Source organism: Cladophialophora immunda, assembly GCF_000835495.1.
Source record: "Cladophialophora immunda strain CBS 83496 unplaced genomic scaffold supercont1.3, whole genome shotgun sequence".
In the NCBI taxonomy this organism is placed as follows: domain Eukaryota; kingdom Fungi; phylum Ascomycota; class Eurotiomycetes; order Chaetothyriales; family Herpotrichiellaceae; genus Cladophialophora; species Cladophialophora immunda.
Window position 1 is genome coordinate 264490 of NW_015622543.1, and position 20248 is coordinate 284737.

General features: G+C 46.1%; 2 protein-coding genes across 2 annotated transcripts; both read right to left on the reverse strand.

Annotated features, from left to right (window-relative positions):
- PV07_04706 (uncharacterized protein) lies at window positions 1-519 on the reverse strand (the record flags this gene model as incomplete). Its single annotated transcript, XM_016391540.1, has 1 exon — window positions 1-519. One exon carries the CDS (start codon window positions 517-519, stop codon window positions 1-3), a length of 519 nt encoding a protein of 172 aa, XP_016249059.1.
- A 5689-nt stretch (window positions 520-6208) lies between these two features.
- Window positions 6209-7216, reverse strand: PV07_04707 (uncharacterized protein; the record flags this gene model as incomplete). The annotated part of the gene is made up of 1 exon (XM_016391541.1): window positions 6209-7216. The coding sequence occupies one exon, from the start codon at window positions 7214-7216 to the stop codon at window positions 6209-6211; it is 1008 nt and encodes a 335-aa protein (XP_016249060.1).
- Window positions 7217-20248: the final 13032 nt, after the last annotated feature.

Below are 20248 nucleotides of genomic sequence, written 5' to 3' on the forward strand. Positions count from 1 at the left end.
TTAGGTTGTATGTACTTTCAACGGGACCCGGGGCCCCTCCACAAGTAGAGTTGAAAGCGCTTGTTGGCGACATTGATTTTGGCCGTTGCTGCCTTCGTGCCTTTCATTCCTCAAAAATAAGAGGAATACCATTAATCCTATACCTGATATTACGGTGTTCATCACGAAAACGGCTTTGAAGCCGCTCATGAAGCCATCGACAATGTTCACCGTATTCTGGTCTGTCGGGTCCATATTTTTCAATATCGAAATATAGCCCTCGGCGTTTCGAGCAACTTGTAGAGTAATGCCATTCTCCCGAAGGCTTCGAGCCATGAAGTTTTCGAATAAAGCTCCCCCCAACGCAAGGCCGACAGACATTCCGAGACTTCTGATTGAGGTGTAAGTTGTAGCACTGAGACTCGCGTCCGACTTTGCGTCCTCCGATTGTCTGATGGCGAGACCTGAGTCCTCCGGGTTTACCATCACCTGAATACCGTAATTTATGGAGGGTAACAGGATACCGTTCCCAATTCCCATCATGGAGGCATCGATGATCCATTTAGCTATAGCAGTGCGTTTCCCCAAGAGGATGAAATGACAAGAACCAATAAATGTTATTAGCCATCCTAGCTTGGTCGCAGTCTGGAAGGTCAGCTTTTGCCTTAGGCCAAAAGCAGTAAGAATCGATGCTGGAAGGGTAGAGCAGGAGAGCGGAAGGAGGTATAATGCTGAGACGACTGGAGACGTAAGGTGAATGGCGGAAAAGAAGAACGGGATGTAGTAGAGGACAGAGAATAGCTGAAGGTCATATTAGTATTTTCCTTCGCATAATTCGTAATAATTCCTAACAATTAAACCTTGTAAGAATGCCCCAATGTATGACACCTTTAGAGGCGCTGAGCGTAGTATGGATCGCCGAATAAGGGGTCGAGGTGAAAACCGTCTCTCCCAGGTAATAGTGGCCAGAAATCCAAGAAGGCCGCAGAAAAGAGGAAGTAAAACTTCGTAGCGTCCCCAGGGATATTGTACACCTCCCCACGAAATCGATAATAAGAAGCTCGCCATACTCGATGAGAATAAAATAGCTCCAGGCCAATCGATTTTTTTGACTTTGCTGATCCAGGGTTCCGCATAACTTGCACTTTTCAAGAGAAAAGGTGAGGCCACGATACCGATGCCGCAGAAAGGTAGGTTTACCCAAAAAGCCCATCGAAAAGAAGCAATCTGGTTCAAGCCACTTCCTATGAACGGACCAAAGATAGTGCCAATCGCCCAAGCCATGAGGACCAGGGTAAACCATCTCGGTCGATGCTCGACAGGCACAATGTCAGTAAAGACTGCTTGAACCTGACAGATTATACCACCACCACCGACACCTTGGAGAAAGCGACCAGTGAGTAAGACAGTGAAGTTCGGAGCTGTGGCGCATATGACAGATGAAATAGCAAAGAGACCGATAGAGCACAATACCACCATTCGGCGGCCAAACACCTCTGAGAACATCATGATAACCGGCTGGCTTATGGCAGATGTGAGTAAGTAAGATGTTCCTGTCCAGAAGGCGTCTACGGAGGATCCTCGCAGCTTAGACGAGATGTTCTGATGTTCTATTAGCCAACTCCAAAGACACTCCCTAAGACTCACTGGTAGTATTGTCACAAGAATGGTCGAATCCAGAGCGGCCATGAAAGATACGACAGTCAAAACGACCATCGTTACTAGTTCCAGCCGGTTTGGTGCCCAGTTGCTATGGGCCTGACGCTGTCCGTTCATAATGCAATTTCTGGAGAGGTTGCAAATGTAAATGAGGATGTGAAAACACGTGTACTCCTTCCGGACACCTTAAGTGAAACTTTGACAAGGACGGTGGTAGGACACATGTGTATGTTATATAAACTCATAGTACACCGAGTGTACTACGCTTCTTATACCGCCAGCATCCGCAACATCTTCCCTAACGGCGTCCGTCGGAAGTGTAACCTGGGCCTTATGTCATTGCAGTGGACTCCCTACTTACTCATCACGATAGTGGAGGCGGACTGGAAATAGGCGCAGATTATCTCTGCCCAAGTGCGTCTCAAATTTCTCGGTGTCTAGATTCCTAGATGTTGGCTGAAATATTAGCATATGCTTTAGCACTGCAAAATTCAACTCCGAGCAGAGATAACGAAGGTCTAGCCTAATATCATGAATGAGGAATATAGTAATTTTGCCCATGTGCTTGTAATTCCTCTAATTAAGGTAATTCTTTATTCACAACGACCGAAGCATCCCAGTCTTAGAATGACAACTAATGTACTCGGAGAGCTGGCCTTCCAGGACAAACACTTCGTGGAAAAACTCCAGCGAGGTGTCCTGTAGTTCGCTCGCGCAGCGGGAGAATTCACCGTAGATACGTTTATGCGTTTGATGATTCTTGCTCCATCGTTCGAGTGACCTGAGCTCATCAAAGAAAGCCAGACCAAATGTCTTTGTTGTAACCGGCTTCAAAGTCTCTTTGTCCAGTTCGTACATAAAGCGGAGGCTAATACAGCCCTCCTCTAACCCTTCTTCGCCATGAAGGAATTGCATACCTGCCACCAGCGCTGGATACAGCTTGTCGAGGTAGAGCTTTCGCTCGTTATTAGAGGCAGAGGACCAATTTTGGCCTGAACGAATGACCGCTAGGTTCTTTCGGCCCTGAACTCGGATACGACGCATCCTGGAGTCGGCCACAGTTGTGGTGTCACCGGTGATTTTGTCACCGTGCAAAAGATCTGTTGCCGAAATGGGCAGACGGTCCCGCATGCTTCCCCAATAACTATGCTCTTGGATGGCACCGCTCATAACTTTTTGTAGATGTGCCGCTCCTTCTGGCTCTGTGCGACTCGTGAAAGCGTTCTCGAACCTCTCCATCGTGGGTACGAACACTTCCAGAAACCATCCATGCTTTTCGAGCGTAGGGTCAAGGCTATTCCACCATGCCTCGAATCCGCTGGCGATCTTCCACTCGTAATACGTAGCTTTATCATCCCAATATGCGATGAGACACTGTTCGTAACCTCGGATGGCCTCGTGTTGACAGGCTAATTGATAAAATTTGGGCTTTGATACTTCTGGGGTCTGGGTGACGAAACTGATCATGCGCCGGAGCGCCGATTGAGCCGCAGGGCTTGTCGTGCCTCTTGTCAGAGGAGACGTAGTCTCGCGTACGTCCTCATGTTGCGAACCTAGAATCATTTTGACAATTTCTTGTTGGTCCTGCGGAAATCGGGAGGTGTAAGTGGGATACGGCGGCTTGTATCCTGGGTTCAGTGTCGAAGGGAAAACCCGGGAGGTGGTTAGGTGGTCTGGAATGGCTGATTCTGTCATTGTTTTTAAGATTAATGACTGAGTCTATAGAGTTCTGAAACCTTCTAAAGTCTACGAAGGCTAGGTTAAGAGAGGATAAGATAAGGTAGAACAGGATAGACCGTCTGGCCGTTGTGGAAATGATTTGTTCATAAGAGCTAGGTGACTACACACCTACTTATACTTTTAGGCTTTAAATCTCTTGAGAGGGAGTCAACCTCTAGCTCGGTCACTCAGAAGATGTGTCGATTAGAGGAAGGGTGATCTGACAGCTGGGCGCTGAAAGCTGCCTGGGCCCGTCTTTAGCCTCGATTCCGCTCAACCGCCGCTAACACAAGCTGACACGGTCTACAGGCTTTATGAAGATGCTCGGTGACCCTGATCTAGTCTAGGTCTGGGGAGATCACGGATTAGTCATTGGCTAACGGAGAAATAGGTTAAAGAGCATCCTAAGGCCTGTTATTCCCGACCCTCATCTGGGTGGCGCACACTATGTACGTTTATCGATCCACCCATCCATTGACCATAATAAAATCGCCAAATTTTTTCCTAGTCCCTCTGACAGGATTAGCATAGTGTCGCCGACGCCCCACTGTCAGATTATCGCTACCGAACTCCTACGATTTGCAAAAAGGGTACATATATAATTGATACTGATATAGTTATGAACTTCGTCCACTAAGAGTACTGGTTAACTATAAAAACTTACTGTCATAACTACGAACTAGATCGTTATTTTATTTTACTATCATTGTCATCCTATCCAACGCTGGAGCCAGCGCGAACCGATAATGGCAGACACCACAAACGACTCCTCTCGTCTAGATCAGAGAAACCATATACAATATAATGACGCTCTAGAAGTCGACGTCTTGATCGTCGGCGGCGGCATGAGTGGCATGTACTCAATGTGGAAGTTCCGAGAACTTCACTTGAGCGTTAAGCTCTTCGAGGCAGGTTCTTACTTTGGGGGAGCATGGTACTGGAACAAGTATCCAGGCGCTCGCGTTGACTCCGAGACACCTTACTATGGGTTGTCAATTCCAGAAGTCTACCAGACCTGGTCCTACAAAGAACGCTTTCCCGACCATGTGGAGCTTAAGAAGTACTTTGCCCATGTCGACAAGACCCTCGACCTCGCCAAAGACGCACACTTTAACACGGTGGTGACGGGAGCAAAGTTCGACACCACTCATGCAATATGGTCAGTGCAGACTGATGCTGGTGTCGTGGCCAAATGCAAGTACCTTATCATGGCGGTTGGGTCCACTTACAAAATGCATGTGCCAGCATTTAAGAATATGGCGAAGTACCAAGGAGAGCTCTTTCACTCTGCAAGGTGCCCTGATATTGACGTGACAGGGAAGAAGATCGCTTGTATTGGGTCTGGAGCGACCGGAGTACAGATCACCCAGGCCCTAGCCCAGGAAAACTGTGAGGTCCATGCCTATATCAGAACACCTAGTATCGGCCTGCCAATGAAACAAAGGCAAATGAGCAAAGATGAACAGGACCGAGACCGCCGCGCCTACAGCTCGTTGTATGATCGCGCCAAACGGACGAAATCCGGCTTTCCTTACGATCCAGCTCAACATAGCTTTTGGGATGTGTCACCAGAAGACCGCGAATCTCTCTTTGAAGAATTATGGGAGCGGGGCGGAATTCACTTGTTGGTTTCTAACTTCCCGGAGATTCTCACGGACAAGCGTGCCAACCAATCGATGTATGAGTTTTGGGCGAAGAAAGTGCGCCCCCGGATTAACAACCCAGTCAAGCGAGACATCCTAGCGCCTTTGAAGCAAAGTTATTACTTTGGCACAAAAAGACCATCACTTGAAGACAATTACTACGAATGTATGGACCAGGATAACGTCACAATTATCGACCTTAACGCACACTCAATCAAGGAGTTCACGGAAACGGGCATCGCACTCTCTGACCGACATGAGCCATACGACGTCATTATTCTTGCCACAGGCTATGATAGTGTTACTGGTTCGTTAAATGAAATGGACCTTACCGACATCAACGGCGAGCGTTTAAGGGATAAATGGGCGAAAGGCACGTATACATACCTCGGCCTCACCGTCAACGGATTCCCGAATATGTTCATGATCTACGGGCCTCAGTCACCTATTTCCTTCTCTAATGCTCCGCCCGTCGTGGAAACACAGGTTGACTGGGTTGCTGCGGCGGTTAAGAAGATGCGCGACGAAGGTATTGCATATATAGACGCACAGCAGAACGCAGCAGAATTATGGAGGAAACACATTCAGGATTTGAGTAATCAAACGTTATATCCCGAAACAAATAGTTGGTATATGGGTGCCAATGTGCCGGGGAAGCATAGAGAGCAGTTGAGTTATCTTGGCGGACTCGATACTTACGCTGCGATCACAACGGGCGCCCTGGACAAGTGGACAGGCTTTAACGTATATAAAAGACGAGTTATGGGCTCTAACCTCGACGACAAGGACGGTGCTTAGGGTGGTTATAGACTTCCTTTGGTTAGTGGTAGATTTGAACAAAATATCTGAGTTCTTTCGCATTGTTATAGCTCGCTTGTTGTTAGCTGCAGATGGACTATAGCCTCTTAAGAGTTTTTACCCCCACTTCAATAGATAGGACAGTGTTATACACTATTACTCAGTGTCTACAGGAGAGTACCACGGAAGGAGTGGCTTGTACTATCTGAGATCTTCGGACTATCTGTGTGTTATGCTATAGATGTCTACAATTGCGGCCTCGGATCGAGATTATTTAGGCCTCTTTTGGCACAACCAGTTTTGCCTACATATTGCGAGATCTAAAACGTTGCTCCTTACGTGAGTACCCCAATAGTTTATTATAATTTCAAGCATTAAAATTCGAAATACTGTACATCACATACTCCAAGCTATACTGTTATCCCTCTTTTGCGCCCGTGTCGATCTTTCGTATTCAAGTCTACTATCCCCCTCGAACTGAGCAATGCTTGCAACTGTGCTTCGCACTCAGAAACACGACGCAAAAACTGTGCTTGAGCGTCAAGGTCTGCCGGAAGGTCAAAACGATATTTGCTGTGAGCCCAGTTAACCTTAACTGCACCGATGAATTGGATTGCTTGTTTGATTTTCCGCTCCGTATGCTGAACGCCAGAAAGTCGAAGGATAAGTTGGTTCAGCAGCTTCAAGATCTCCCCAGGATTCAACAAATTTCGGTGGAAGTCAAAATCATCGCATTCTTCCAAGGTGCACAATTTCTCCTGGTTCTTTAGATCGCCGTAGTCATCAAAGCCCTGAATGCTTAGCATCTTACAGTCGTACTTCGGCTTCAATTTTCGAAAGCTGTCCTTTGTCGCAGAAAGTATGTCCAGATTCTTATGGGGCTGCACGACCACCCGACTAGCTGATGCCAACCACCAGTCCTCGGATAATTCTGGGAGCAATTTCGTCTGCACTACACCGAAATAAGGGTGTTCAGCTCTCGATGGCTGCATTGTGATGGCAATATGACCATATTTCCAGATATTGTAAGCCAGTGGAACCTCGGTAAGCTGCTGTGAGGAAGCCCTGCTGTGCGACTTTGTCATGGTTCGTTCCTGGTCGGAAATCGCGATTTGTGAACTGGGCAACAAGCCTTCGGCATCATCAAGTGAAGAGAATGTGAGTAGCAGGAGTTCCCTTTGAGCCCATTGATCGAAAAAATCACTCTCTCTGCTGTATTCGTGAACAGCAAGGAAGAATCTCACGGTTTCGATGGTGTTTGTACAGATCTTCTCGTAGCACAAACATCTGATCTTTGGGGAGAGGTCCAGAAATCGGAAGTAGGCACTTGTCTTATCGCTTGTATGGTTGCAGAAACGCTTCGATCTTCTTAGGCTGTGCGGGCCATAGGACAATTCTTTGCCGTTATACCGTTTCATCTTCGGGATGATATGTCGATGGGAATGACGGGGCAGCGCTGATAAACGTGTAATGAGAGCCAACGGTGGGTGTGGGTGTCAGACGTAGATATATCCTCGAGACATGAGTTGCGAGATCAAGAATGGAGGGAGTTAAGGGGAAGGCTGTAAGGTTATCGATAAGGAAGAACATCTGCCGACAGACTCCTGACGCAAATTCCTAGACGTTTCGTACTAGTGCGAAGTCGGCTGAGCACAGACTGGCCGATACTCCGGCTGGTGGATTCTCTCCATAGCTTCTGATAGGAAGATACTGAGAGCGTGGATATGCTTAGATGGACTTTTCGAAGCAGTGGGTCCTTCGGTCAAAGGACGATGTAACGATTAGGGGTGCTTGGCCTCAATCTGATAGCCTTGGTCCAAATGACTGGCGTGGACCTACGGAGGGGCTGTGTAACTGTTCGGGGTAATATTGGGTGACTGTAACGACTATTGCGCGAGCAGACGGATTTTGTTGGTTCATCGGGTTTTGACTTTTCCCTTGCTTGGACGTCAGAACTCTCTAAGGGGACAAGAGGCGAGGCATATGTCGGAAGTGGATAATATACCACTTCACATAGCGTTGAGGCTTACGAACTCTCTCTCGTATTGCGAAGCTCCACGCTAGATAACGCTCGGATTGATTCCCGGACTTGGGTGCTGAGGTAATAGTTCATTCTAACATGGGATCGCCCAGTGTCACTCCCAAGCTTACTATGTCTGCTCGTCCTTGCTCCGATTTAAGTAGCTACCGTCTCGTCCATCTTGTCAGTTCTCACCCACAGCGACCATTACAGCTACGCACTATGAAACCAAATCCTCCTACTGAGACTCGGTCCGCCTCCGGCGTAGTCGAGGGAACATGGTCCTCTGGACTTTTTGAGTGTTGTTCGCCGTTGGAAACTTGTAAGTACAAACTGGGCCCCTTTTACCGTCCGCATCTAATTCTCTGAATAGGTTGTATGGCATTATGTTGTCCATGTATCCTATTTACAAAGACGCACACGCGTGAGAGCGACGACGCATGCTGCAATAGGATTTGGATGGTATGGGAACTTTTATTTTCTTGAGTATACGCTAGCTAATCTCATACCGAATTGATATTACGACCAGTTCTCTGCATACAGCCTTTTGATGGGCTTTGGCGGCAACCGCCTTCTCCAGTGCATTTATAGGGGCAAGATACGTGCGAAGTACGGTATCAAAGGAAACTGGTTCTCCGATCTCTGTACGTCCTGCTGCTGCTATTGCTGTGCACTGGTCCAGGAGGATAAGGAGTTGAAAACCCGGGCTCTTGGAAGCAATTCTCCGACAAATACACCTTATTCCTCTCCCAGCAGTATGAATATGCGTTGAAGATAGCCGTCGAAAGACTGAGAAAGCAGAACACATTATATATGGTGGATATTGGTAAGCATATTCGGATTAAACTTCGAATCATTTTATTCTTTACTTTCCTTTTCGCTTAAAGAGGGGAGCTTGATATACACCCGCCCTCTAAAGAAGCTACAGTATCGAAATTGCGTTGCACGTATATTTAACGCTTATCTTAAATTTCCTCTTTTTCTTCTTGCCTTGCACGACGATCAATGTTGTTGTCCATAGATGAGTGTGATGAATAGATTTCTGCTCGTCTAAGTGCCACTTGGGAATAGCGTTGCTGACAAGTGGTGGTGATAGTATGTTCCGGTCCGAAAATCCGTTTATACGATGTTACGGTCAAATAGAATTGCTGCTTGCACGACTTTACGTTGTGTATCTAATTTACACGCTAAGCATACCACACTCTTGACCGTTGAAATGTTCTCTCTCCCTAAGATCTTTTCCTTTAGGCCTAGTACGTGTCGAAGTAGTTCCTCAGCTTCGAAGAACTTACGTTGATTAAGTAATACTATCGCGAGGTTTGTTATACTAGTCTAAGTATCCGGATGTTTTACGCCTAATACTGTTAGGCATAGCTGTAGCTCATTTCGGTGTAATGCTTCTGCTTCTGTATGCTTCTTTTGTTTACCGAGTACTGTAGCTGGATTGTTCATAGCTATCTCCCTAAACCTGTCTTCGATAAAGCTGTCAAATCGGAGAATTCTTCGAAATAGTCTCTTAGCAATCTCTAATAACCGGCTTTAGCTGACTGTATTGCTAGTCTGTTGATATGATTCACTTCGTTCCAGTTTGCGTTTGTTTGAGTGTCTCTATGCATAGCTAGTTTATCTGGAGGCCCTAATAAAATATGTTCCTGTATTCGTTATAAGGGGATCAAGATTAACAACCGGGAAAATGGCACCTATTAATACAATCTGTGAGTAGCTGACTTTCGTAGGTGCAGCACTATTTTAGCTAAACATTGATATTAATAATAGAATAAGGTTATTCATAAGCAATAAGCTAGAAATAAACAATGCTATTATTACTTACTTTGTAAATAAATCACCGTCTGACGGAATTCAAGGCAGAAGCGAACCCGGAATGTATAACGAAAGGCGACAGTCGTCATTTCGTCGCTATTAAATGGACATAGTTACTCTTTCATTCCTACACCATTATACCGATCGCTACTTTCTCGATCTAACTATCTAACTGAGGGACTCCCTCTTACAGCTCCAGTGGCGCCGCTTCCGTCTAAATTTTGCCATTGAGGGGTCATAGGCTTAGACCCTTACAGTATCAAGACGCATTACATCAAATCTTTACTTTAGCGATGGACGCGTGAGCCGAAATCGACATCGTTGATGGTGGTGGGTTTCCTATCATATATCCTAGTATGGATATAGCGCCCCTTTCGGAATTTACGAAAGCGATTGATTATACTTTTCCTAGTCTACCTCATGATCATATAATCCAGCTTTAGGCAGAGCTAGACCGAGGACAATGCGCTACATATCATCCAATTATATCAGAGCTGGGATACAGCATGGCAGTTTTCAATCAGATACTTCACATTCTACTGGACCTATACGACCAACTGTCGTAAGAGAGTGCAAATGAAGTTTTTCATTATAAGTATTCCCTATTTCTCATTGTTGTCGGACACCTTCTTCGTTCTCTACTGAGTTGCCAATAGGTATGCCCAGCTTGCGGATGTGGCTTATAACAGCCTACAAATTCCTTTCCAACTTCGACCTGCGTGAGAACTAGTCTTGTACTTTCTTGATCTCGAATGTGGTAAAACGGTTAAACGAGGATCGCATAACCCAGCCGTAGGCGCCGACTCCTTCTATCTCAATATAGTCGCCATATGTAGTATCAGCAGGTAGATAAAAGGGTCCTGGCATATAGTCATTATCAGAAGTCGGCCCATAGAATGTGAATGGTATATTTGGTTGGTCTGGAGGTGAGTCGCGAAGTAGCTTGACGGAGTAGCGCCATTTAAGTTGTGCAGCATCGTAGAGGATCCCATAGGGGCCGGTATTAAGGTATAGGTGTAGCCCACGCCGCTCCTCGACCCGAACGATGACTGAATGATACCTCGCGGAAAGCCACCGGCCTGGCTCCGCCCAAAGGTGGGTAGTAGGTCCGAATGGTAGGTTGCAAAAGGTATGATAGATCGATTTGGTATAATCTGAAAGAGGAGGGGGTAACATTCCAGGATATTTGACAGCCCATCCACCGCCGAAATCAAGGAACCTGAGATTAACTCCAGCGTCTATCACTAGAGTAGAGACCTGATGTATTGCGTCTTGATAGTCTTTGGGTGACATTGCCTGGCTTCCCACGTGGAAAGATACTCCCACCTGCGGAGTCACTCGTCTTACCTCTTGTAGTAAAGCTATAGCATCTTGCCCAGCCCCAAACTTTGACCCAAGGTCTAACTTAGCGTGTCGTGATTGTACCTTGATACGGACGCATAAAGTTAGATCTGTTGCTTGCTGAGAACCTGAAGAGGTAGACTCCACAATCTTGTCTAATTCTTTCGAGGAATCGAGACTAAACACTCGGACGCCGTAAGAGTAGGCCTCCCGAATAGCTTCTTGAGGTTTCACCGGGTTCATGAAACATAAGGTAGATTCCGGTAGAAGGCTCTTGACGTATTTTACTTCGTTGATAGAAGCACCTTCGAACCACGTGATACCGCTGTCGTAGAGTAGCTGTAGTAAACCAGGGCAGTCGTTCGCTTTCACTGCGTATATCGATTGGCCTGGAAACAGTGTCTTAAATTCCTTTGCTGCCTCTGCCGCTTTGTTTCGATGAATGAGAAGTACCGGGTGTATTGGTTTGCAGTTTTGAACGACTTCAAGAGCGTTGTGCCAATCTCTGTGGTCGACCGGACTGCCATAGTATTTGTCTAACAAAGAAGATGGGGTTGAGGTAAAGCTCGATAGGCCCATTGTCGCATGAGCGGTAGTTTCGGTAGAAGAGACATTATTTTTCTCGTTGGATACTATGTCAATGCGTCGTAGCGGTGGGAAGCGACCCCTGGTAGACGTGGCAAACCGATGATAAGAAACTGGCATATTTGCACCCCTCTCAATATTAGTATTTGGTGGAAGAAGTTATACTTTAGAAGAATGTCGCTACAATTAATAGTCTATATGGCTGGAGAAATAATCTCCTTTTATATGAGGAAGGTGACTGAACCCCTCCGGGAACTACTTTCTAAGGGCTACGTTTTCGAATACTCTCACCCACTAGAAATAGAGGAACCCTATCTGCTTACTCAGGGACAGAATCTAATTAACTATTGCGGGGACGTAGTAATTCTTACGCAGACAAGGGAATAAAAGGGCCGCATTAGCTTCGAAGGAGAAGATTATGGTGATATTTTCTCGTCTCTATTGCCAAAGGAAACGATGCACACTAAGCTTAAACAGGGTATACGGTTATATTTCCTTCCTAAGCGAGATGAGGAAATGAGGCACACTAATCGAAAAAGAAAACGTATAGTCATACATCACACCACGTTTACGATCGTGGGGCTGACTCCGATAACTCTGATGAGGCTTAGATCGAAAGAGATGCATATCGTCAAAAGCATGTGACCTGACATCGCCCGGATGGAGCTGCATCGCTACCCGAGGGATCGCGGAATCGATCAAGTTCTTATCATCGGTTCTGCATACACAAGTCCTCCGCCGTATAACCATCCGGACTCGAAGAGTAGTACTGTACACACAGCCGCCTGTAACATAAGTCCAGAATCCTCAGCCAGATCCGTCGCGATCCAGCCTACAGGGATAACCGCAATTGCAATGTGGATTTTCATCATCAACCCCAATATTGTCATCCTAGGTAGACTAACCTACATTCATCCGATCCTGTGGGGCTACATCATCCTTACATCTCTTACAAAACGTTGTACAGTAGTATCGACCAGCATTGCCGTTAGGATTTGTATCTCGAGTCTGCCTGCGTTGTATTGGATTGCTGCATTGGAGATAGAAAGGTGCGCCGGGCAATGGGAATTGCGGAGGAAATGGTAGAGTAATGCTTATGTTTAATATGTTGCTCGTCGCCATGACTCTCACTGTTTTGGCATTGTTTCACCACGTAGTAATTACACTGCTGGAGGTTGCCGTTTACGTAGGGCCAAAGAGCAATGTTGCTCAGCAGACAGACTTGGCTGGTTAAGGGTTAGTGGAGTGGGCCTAGCCCTAACCTAAACCGAACCAAAACCCCGACCCGAGCCATGTCAAAGCCTAGAACGAACCCTTCAACGAAATAATCCCCTCAATAGCCAAATCATAATCGACTCTTGATAACCATAGCTTTTTCAGTCTTGTCCCATGTTGATTTTAGAAACAACTCAATAGGAGTACCTCCAGCCCCTTGTACTCCACCACCAGCTGCCACAGACTTGGCTAATCCAAAAGCGCGCTTGTTCGGACGAGACGCTTCCTGTACTGCGTACTTTTGCACCAAGCCTCTATGGACAGCGCGAAATTTTGCCAGATTTCGAAGACATTGGTTGTACATATCCCTGAGTTCTTCATGGTCGGTAATAAAAGCTCTGAGAGTGCCGGAAAAATTGGCTTTCAAATCGTCAAGGAATCTGGCGTGGGGTGACGGCATATACTCATGCATTTTGTGTAGATAAGTTGCTCCAGGCTCACTATGCGAGATATCGAAAATAATGTCAAACGCCCGGAATAGGGATGACTGAGCCGCAGAGATACCCACATAGCTTCGAGAGGCGGATGCTTCGTCGACTCCCGCATAATGTACTCCTCGTGGCAGAATAAGGTGCCACCCGGCAAAGTATGGGCGTATATCCCAGTAGAATACCTCCGAATTCATCTTTTTAGTCTGGATCAGGATCGCTAATACTTCGTCAAAAGAAGCTTGTGCATTTTGAAAATGCCGCTGAATTAAGCCTGGATCAGGCTTTGATTGGCGAATTTCAAGGAGGATGCTGAGAAGACTCCAAAGCGCTTGGGCCCCAGCGACTTCCACGCAAACACTAGTAACTGACGTTCAGTATAATAGCTGGATGAGGCCGGGGTTGAGGCAGTAGCGAACACACCTGACTTTATAGAACCATGACTCGTCCTCGGTACCCGTAAATGTTAAATCAATTGACACGTTGTCTAATGACCACCCTCTAGCGGGATCTTTCCGCCGCGAATTCCAAAGTACTGTAGACGCATAAGTCCCTAGGGGTGCTATACCCAGTTCCTTACTTAGATAGCTTAGAGGGAGAGCAATCTGTTCTGGAAGCGTTTCTAGTGGTGGCCCGAGACCGTTACCCCAGATATATCCGTGTGCGACAAAGGTTAGGATCACCAGTAGCCGCTTTTTTTCGGCAGTAGATAGACCCGCAAAGTCGTCCCATTGATAGAGCGGAAGTTCGTCAACTTTAGTTCGTAGTCTCAATGACGAGATCGCTTCGTGTAATGGTGGATTGACAATAAGCTCCTCCACTTGCCGAAACTGGGGGGGAAGTGAGAAGGCAGAAGGAAGCTGAGGGACAAAGGCAGTCCATTGCGAAACTCCGTACTGATCAAGTTGGCTTAGATTCATGACTGTTTGCAGTCTTTATCTCAGTATATGCCGTGATAGAAGGGAAGCAAATAAATGTGCGGATATAGTTATGTTAAATACTAGGCCGCGGTTCGAGAGCAAAGTTAAATAGGAGTGTGAAATTGGCGCCGTATCCATTTCAGTGTTCCGTGAGATAATCGGATTTCGTGATCAAGGTAAAGTAACCATGTAAGCAAGGGAAGGAAGCATATGTGGCGAATCGAAGGCGTAAGCAACATGCTCCGCTCTAGTGAGACTCAACCCCTTACAAGTCGATTAAAATGATCGGCTTTAACGGGAAAGATAGGTAGAGATATGTCTCTAGCTGATAAATGGGTATCTCTTTCGTGGAAATCCACTGTACACCGCATGAGGTTAACTTTACCGGGGTGGACTCTCTACTTCGTAATTAATATTGCTCACCTATTAATATTTGAACCTAACATACGATTTGTACGTCCTGGAGACTGAGTCTTCTCACTTCCATACTCCCACCGGAAACACGATGCTCAGCAAGCTATACGTCAACTTCATTCGGCGCCTCCGGAGGACTTGTACGCCCAAAAATCCATCGGCCAAGCCAGTTTATCTCAGAGTTCGGTCTTCCAAGGCATTTATAGTCAGTTCCTGCACTCTTGCTATATTTACCGATTGCTTTCTATATGGCATCGTGAGAAACTACGTGACCGAAACCCGAATTGAATTGGAATATCTCATAATCTTCTAGGTTGTGCCTGTTCTCCCTTTCGCGTTATCTCAACGCGCTGGTGTTGCTCCCAAAAATGGTATTACTGTACCCCGTTCCTCGACTCAAACCCCTATCTAACAAGCACGACTAGTTGGAATTTGGAGTTCAACGCTCTTAGCTTGCTACGCAGGGACGTGGCTTCTTGCATCTCCTCTTGCAGGATACCTAACCGATTACTTCACATCCCGCCGTACAACGTTCGTGATCGCTCTACTTACGTTGAGCGGGGCCACGGTTCTCCTCTACATCGGCTCTTCCATCAGCGTCCTGGTACTGGGACGTATTTTGCAAGGAATATCCAGCGCCTTGACGTGGACTGCAGGATTTACGTTAGCAGTCGAGACCGTTGAAGAAACCGAAGTGGGAAAGACAATGGGAATTTGCAGCCTCGGGACAAACCTGGCTCTCCTTTTTGCTCCTGTCATCGGTGGATTATTACTCGAACAAAGTGGATATCATTCGGTGTTCGCAGTGACCTTCGGCCTCCTGTCTCTGGATATGGCGTGGCGACTGGCGTTAATTGAACGGAGCGCAGCCGCGCCGTGGTTTGAATATCAAAAATATGAATACTGGACCGTCGCATTTGGAAACAATGGAACTCCCAGTATCATACCGTCGCCTATCCGAGAAGACATTCCTCACCTAGAGCCTCTCTGGCTTGAAAGCGAGACTCAGTTATTCGAAAAATATGGCGGATCCGGAGAGTTTACTGCGAGAGATACGTGGTGGGCAAATTTTACTCGGACTATATCGCCAACACTACGCTTACTTCGAAATCCTCGTCTTCACGTCGCGCTATGGGCCACTTTTGCACAAGCGACGATGATTACGTCTTTGGATGCTGTGCTTCCACTATTCGTGCGAGATACATTCACGTGGGGAGCACAGGGAGCAGGACTCATCTTTATTCCTGTTGTGTTACCGACCTTCCTGGCTCCGTGGATTGGACAAATGACGGACAAATATGGTCCCAAGTGGATGGCGGCTTCAGCATTTATTTTGGGATGTCCCATCTGGATCCTTATGAGGCTTATCACCCACGGTGGAGTTGGACAAATCGTTCTCCTGTGCATTTTCCTCGCGATGCTTGGTATGACGACAACACTTGCAACACCACCACTGATGGCAGAGATTACATTCACGGTAGAATCTCAAACACGAGTTCAGCCAGGAGCTTTTGGATCTAGAGGGGCTATCGCACAGGCATATGCTTTGTATTCTTTATGGCTTGCTGGCGGGCTTTTGGCCGGTCCGCTCTGGGGTGGCTTTGTCTTCAGAATTGGCGGTTGGAAGACAATGTCTTGGACATTCGGACTGTTAAGCGGGATCACCATGGTGCCAACGATTCACTTCACTGGCGGAAAGTTGAATTTGGCAAAAATCACCTGATGCGATAGGATGGGGCTGTGCTTGTAGACAGGGGAACTTTTAGTATCAAGATATGCAATTAAGGCCGTTTCACTGTACGGTTCCTCTATTAGGAACGATAGCTATCTACTGTGCTTAAAGCTAATATCACAGTAAATAGACGGATAGTGCTATCAGAAGCTTTGTTGTTAGCTAACCTAGACATTGTGTCTTCTTGCAACCAATAACCACGACTGTATAGAGAGATGTGTTTTGGAAGAGCTCACATCCACATAGCTCTTCGGAAGAGAATGTTGTTCTCGGCAAAAGTATAAATCATTCCGGATATTTCTTTCATTTACCCATAATATAGTAGAATCCGGCCATTCCTTTGGTGCCTTTCCGATGTACCTGAGATTGAGATTAACGGTTAAAGATAAGAATGAATTATTTACTATCCCTTACTGTGAATGCCAGATATTTAGCCAACTTTTCTGCATATAGGGTTCTTAATCTTCGGCTTCGCTATCTTCGTCCGTAGACGTTGTAGAATAAATAATCTCCGTTGATGCGAACCATACGCTCCGTTGGTGGATTATCCAGCCGCAGGCTAGAATAACCATTGTAAGGGTAAATAGAATAACTCCGATAGGCGTAAATACGCCATATATTAGCGGTCTCTCTAACCAAGAGGCATAAACAGACATCTTAATTATCTTGTAGTGGCCCAGAAGGGCGGAAGAGACAGAATTAAACTTATATACAATGGTACCCTCCGTCCGTGCTTACCTCTCAATATACATCGGAACTTCGGACTTTGGATCAGTCACAAAGCCGTCATCAAGATTCGTACACCGTGTTACTTTGTTTGTATCGCTACCATGGCCTGTTTCATAGCTGTACCGTTGCCAAACGAGCGCTACACCCTGGATAACGATAGGAGTGTACGTATTGTTAGAGTAGGCTCACTATCAATACACAGTTATTGTGCCTGAGAGTCTATTTGCTATTTTTGTATGGTTTCCCACCTACTTAGTGATAAGCTGTAAAATAACTAAGTGTGCCCTATGGAGAGGTGTGTGCTCATGAGATGCGTACACTAACTCTGGGCGTACGCTTACGATGATCGTCCGCCGATAATCAGCGTACGCTATTGATCAATTTTAGAATTTGACGGATGTGGGCAAGCGTACACTAATGTTGAGCGCATGCCCATGATGAGTGGACGCTAGTGATGAGCGTACCCTACTAATCTAATTTTAGAACTGACAGAAGTAGACGAGCGCACACTAATATACAGTACAGGCTGATATTGATAGCACACTAATGTTGAGCGCACGCTGGGAATAAGTGTCCTCTATTATTATGCGTGCGCTTTGTTGATATCGGAAGTAACTAAGCGCACACCAATATTAAGTGTACGCTAATATCCTATTACGAATTAGGGCGCAAAGGCCATAGAAGGCTAGATGTATACAAGCGTACGGCTCAGGCTAGCTTTCCAAGCTCTTCAGCCTCGGAATCGCTATCGTTCTGCGCGTATAGATGGGTGATGTACTTATTTGATAGTCCGTTAGGGAGCCATTCCCAACACACATACACACACACACACTGATTAAGAATGCTTCTAATAGGATAGTATAGAAAGAGGAGAGTAGTGAGGAATAGCTCTAGAGAATAGGTAGAGTGAGGGATGATAAGAGATAGTAAGCTATAAGACTCGAAATATGAGAGGGGGTAATAAGTCTCTCATACGAGTCGTATCCGTTTACCTACCCCTAGGTGGGAAATTCTCTTAACGCATTCCAGGCTACGCCTTCGGACTTGTCATTCTTGACAAGAGTACTAAGACTTATAGACTGTAAATATAAAGAGGCTAAGCTAGGGAGAGGAGGGAGAGTCTATATAAACTAGGATAGAAGCGTAGCAAGGCGAGACCGTTACTAGTATAGCTTTATAACCCCCCACCCCGTCATTTATCGCTATACGTCTTAGCAGCTACTTCTGAGCTAACTGTATTCTAATTATATAAACCTCTTTACCTATAATCGTATCGGATATGAACAGCAATTTTTGTTAGAGAGGCTATCCATGCCAGTTCGGCCTTATCAGGAGCGCCGAAGAGGAAATGGTGCTGAATTCAATCAGTGAAACGTTCTTATTTGTGCCTCTTATTTTATTACCTGGAGAAGCTGTGCAGGCTCTTGGTGAGGCAGCGAGTTCAAGAATTCCACTAGGGAAGCTGACCACTTATGAGGTTGAGTTGGCTCCGCCGGGAGACCCTCAGGCTCTGACTTCTCGATAAGTGTTAACATGATGCCCTGAAGCTTTAGGGTGTCCCTCGAGATGTGATACTTCCGAATGGATAGTTGGCTCGAGCAATCTTGGGGATTGGCTGGACTGAGAGATTAGTATATAAATGAGTAGAAGCCAAAAAGATCCTTACCAATTTTAACAACTCCCTCCTTAGATACAACCGCATGTGCACACGTCAACAAGCCTAGTTCTAGGCTTTGTGAAGATAGGAATTCGACTGCTTGCAAAAGCTGTTCAAACCAATGAGCGAGTTCCGATCACGAATCGAAGGCATACCTGGCAAATAATGGCGGCTAACTGTGTCTCGGTAAGGTTGAATTTCGGCTTGCAAAACTCGAACAGGGATATCTCATCAAGATCTGAAATCGTGTAGCACGTCGGTTCATCTAGAAAGATGTGGGAAACGTCAATGAAGTTCTCGTGCCTAATCTTTTGCAGGATCTGGACTTTTTCTGCAAAGTCTGAGGCTTCGAAACTCCTGATCGCGTAAAGTTTAACCCTGCTGTCTATTCCTTCACCTCTTCCGACAATATTTGAGTCCGCTTTCCTTAGTTGGCCGACGACGAGGTTCTCCCCCAGGGTAACGTCGTATCTCTCCTTATAAACGTGCCATGGGCTTCCTTCCTGGACTTGTATGTGGCGCTGCCGGTACGTTTGTTTATCACTAGAGCTGCTTGAGTGATGGATTTTAACACCACTGGTAGTCTTGGCCAAGTCAGGTTGCCCGCTCGACAAAGTATCGCCAATGTTGAACTGTGCCTTGAAGGCCCCACCAAATGGGAGTCTCGTGCGTCGCCGTTCTTCAAACTTTGAGTCCATACTCGGATGATTATACTCACAAGAATGAATTATCAAAGGATATGAGAGTAGTGGCTGACAGTCTATATATACCAGTATCGAAAATAGAGAGATCGATGTACGGCAGTGCTGTAAGCCGGAAGGATTTACGAGTCAGCAGCATCGAGACTCTATAAATATCTAATTTCGTGGTCTCCTAGTCTTCTTAGTTTAACTCACCGTTATTCAGCGCTTCTACTTGGTCTTGCTACTAGATTGCTTAGTTCTTAGAAGGCGATATGCAACAGAGCTTAATTGACGAGCAGCAAATACTACTATGTGAAGAGAGAAGCTCGAGTTTTCGCGGGACGATACGCGTTGGATTAAGCCATCTCGAGTTCGAAAAGCCAATCTCGGCGGACGCCGAGGCCAACATAGTAAGACTTCGAAACGTATTCCGTACGGAAGGTTGCTTGCCTTTGGAGCCAGAGAACCGTATTGTCGCAATTATATCAGATGAGAAGCTTAAGGATATACTTCGAACCCCAGATGTTAGTGAACACCAACTTCTAAAGAATCCCGATGGAGTTCCGCCAGTGGTGAAATTCCCCGCTCACCGTCCGCTCATCTGTCTTGAAGGTCGCTCGCGTGTCGAAGCCGGAAAGCCAGTCCTTCCTCCTGGAAAGAAATACTGGGCTGTAGATCTTTACCTTAAAGGTCAGTAACGCGTGCGAGATATGTCCTCTTCACTAACACAGTCACTAAGACAGCAGTATCAATTTGAAAAATATATTGAGTGAGCAATATGCCAATCAACGGGCATACAGTGATTTAGAAATATATTATAATATCCGTCAGTACCATGAAGAAGG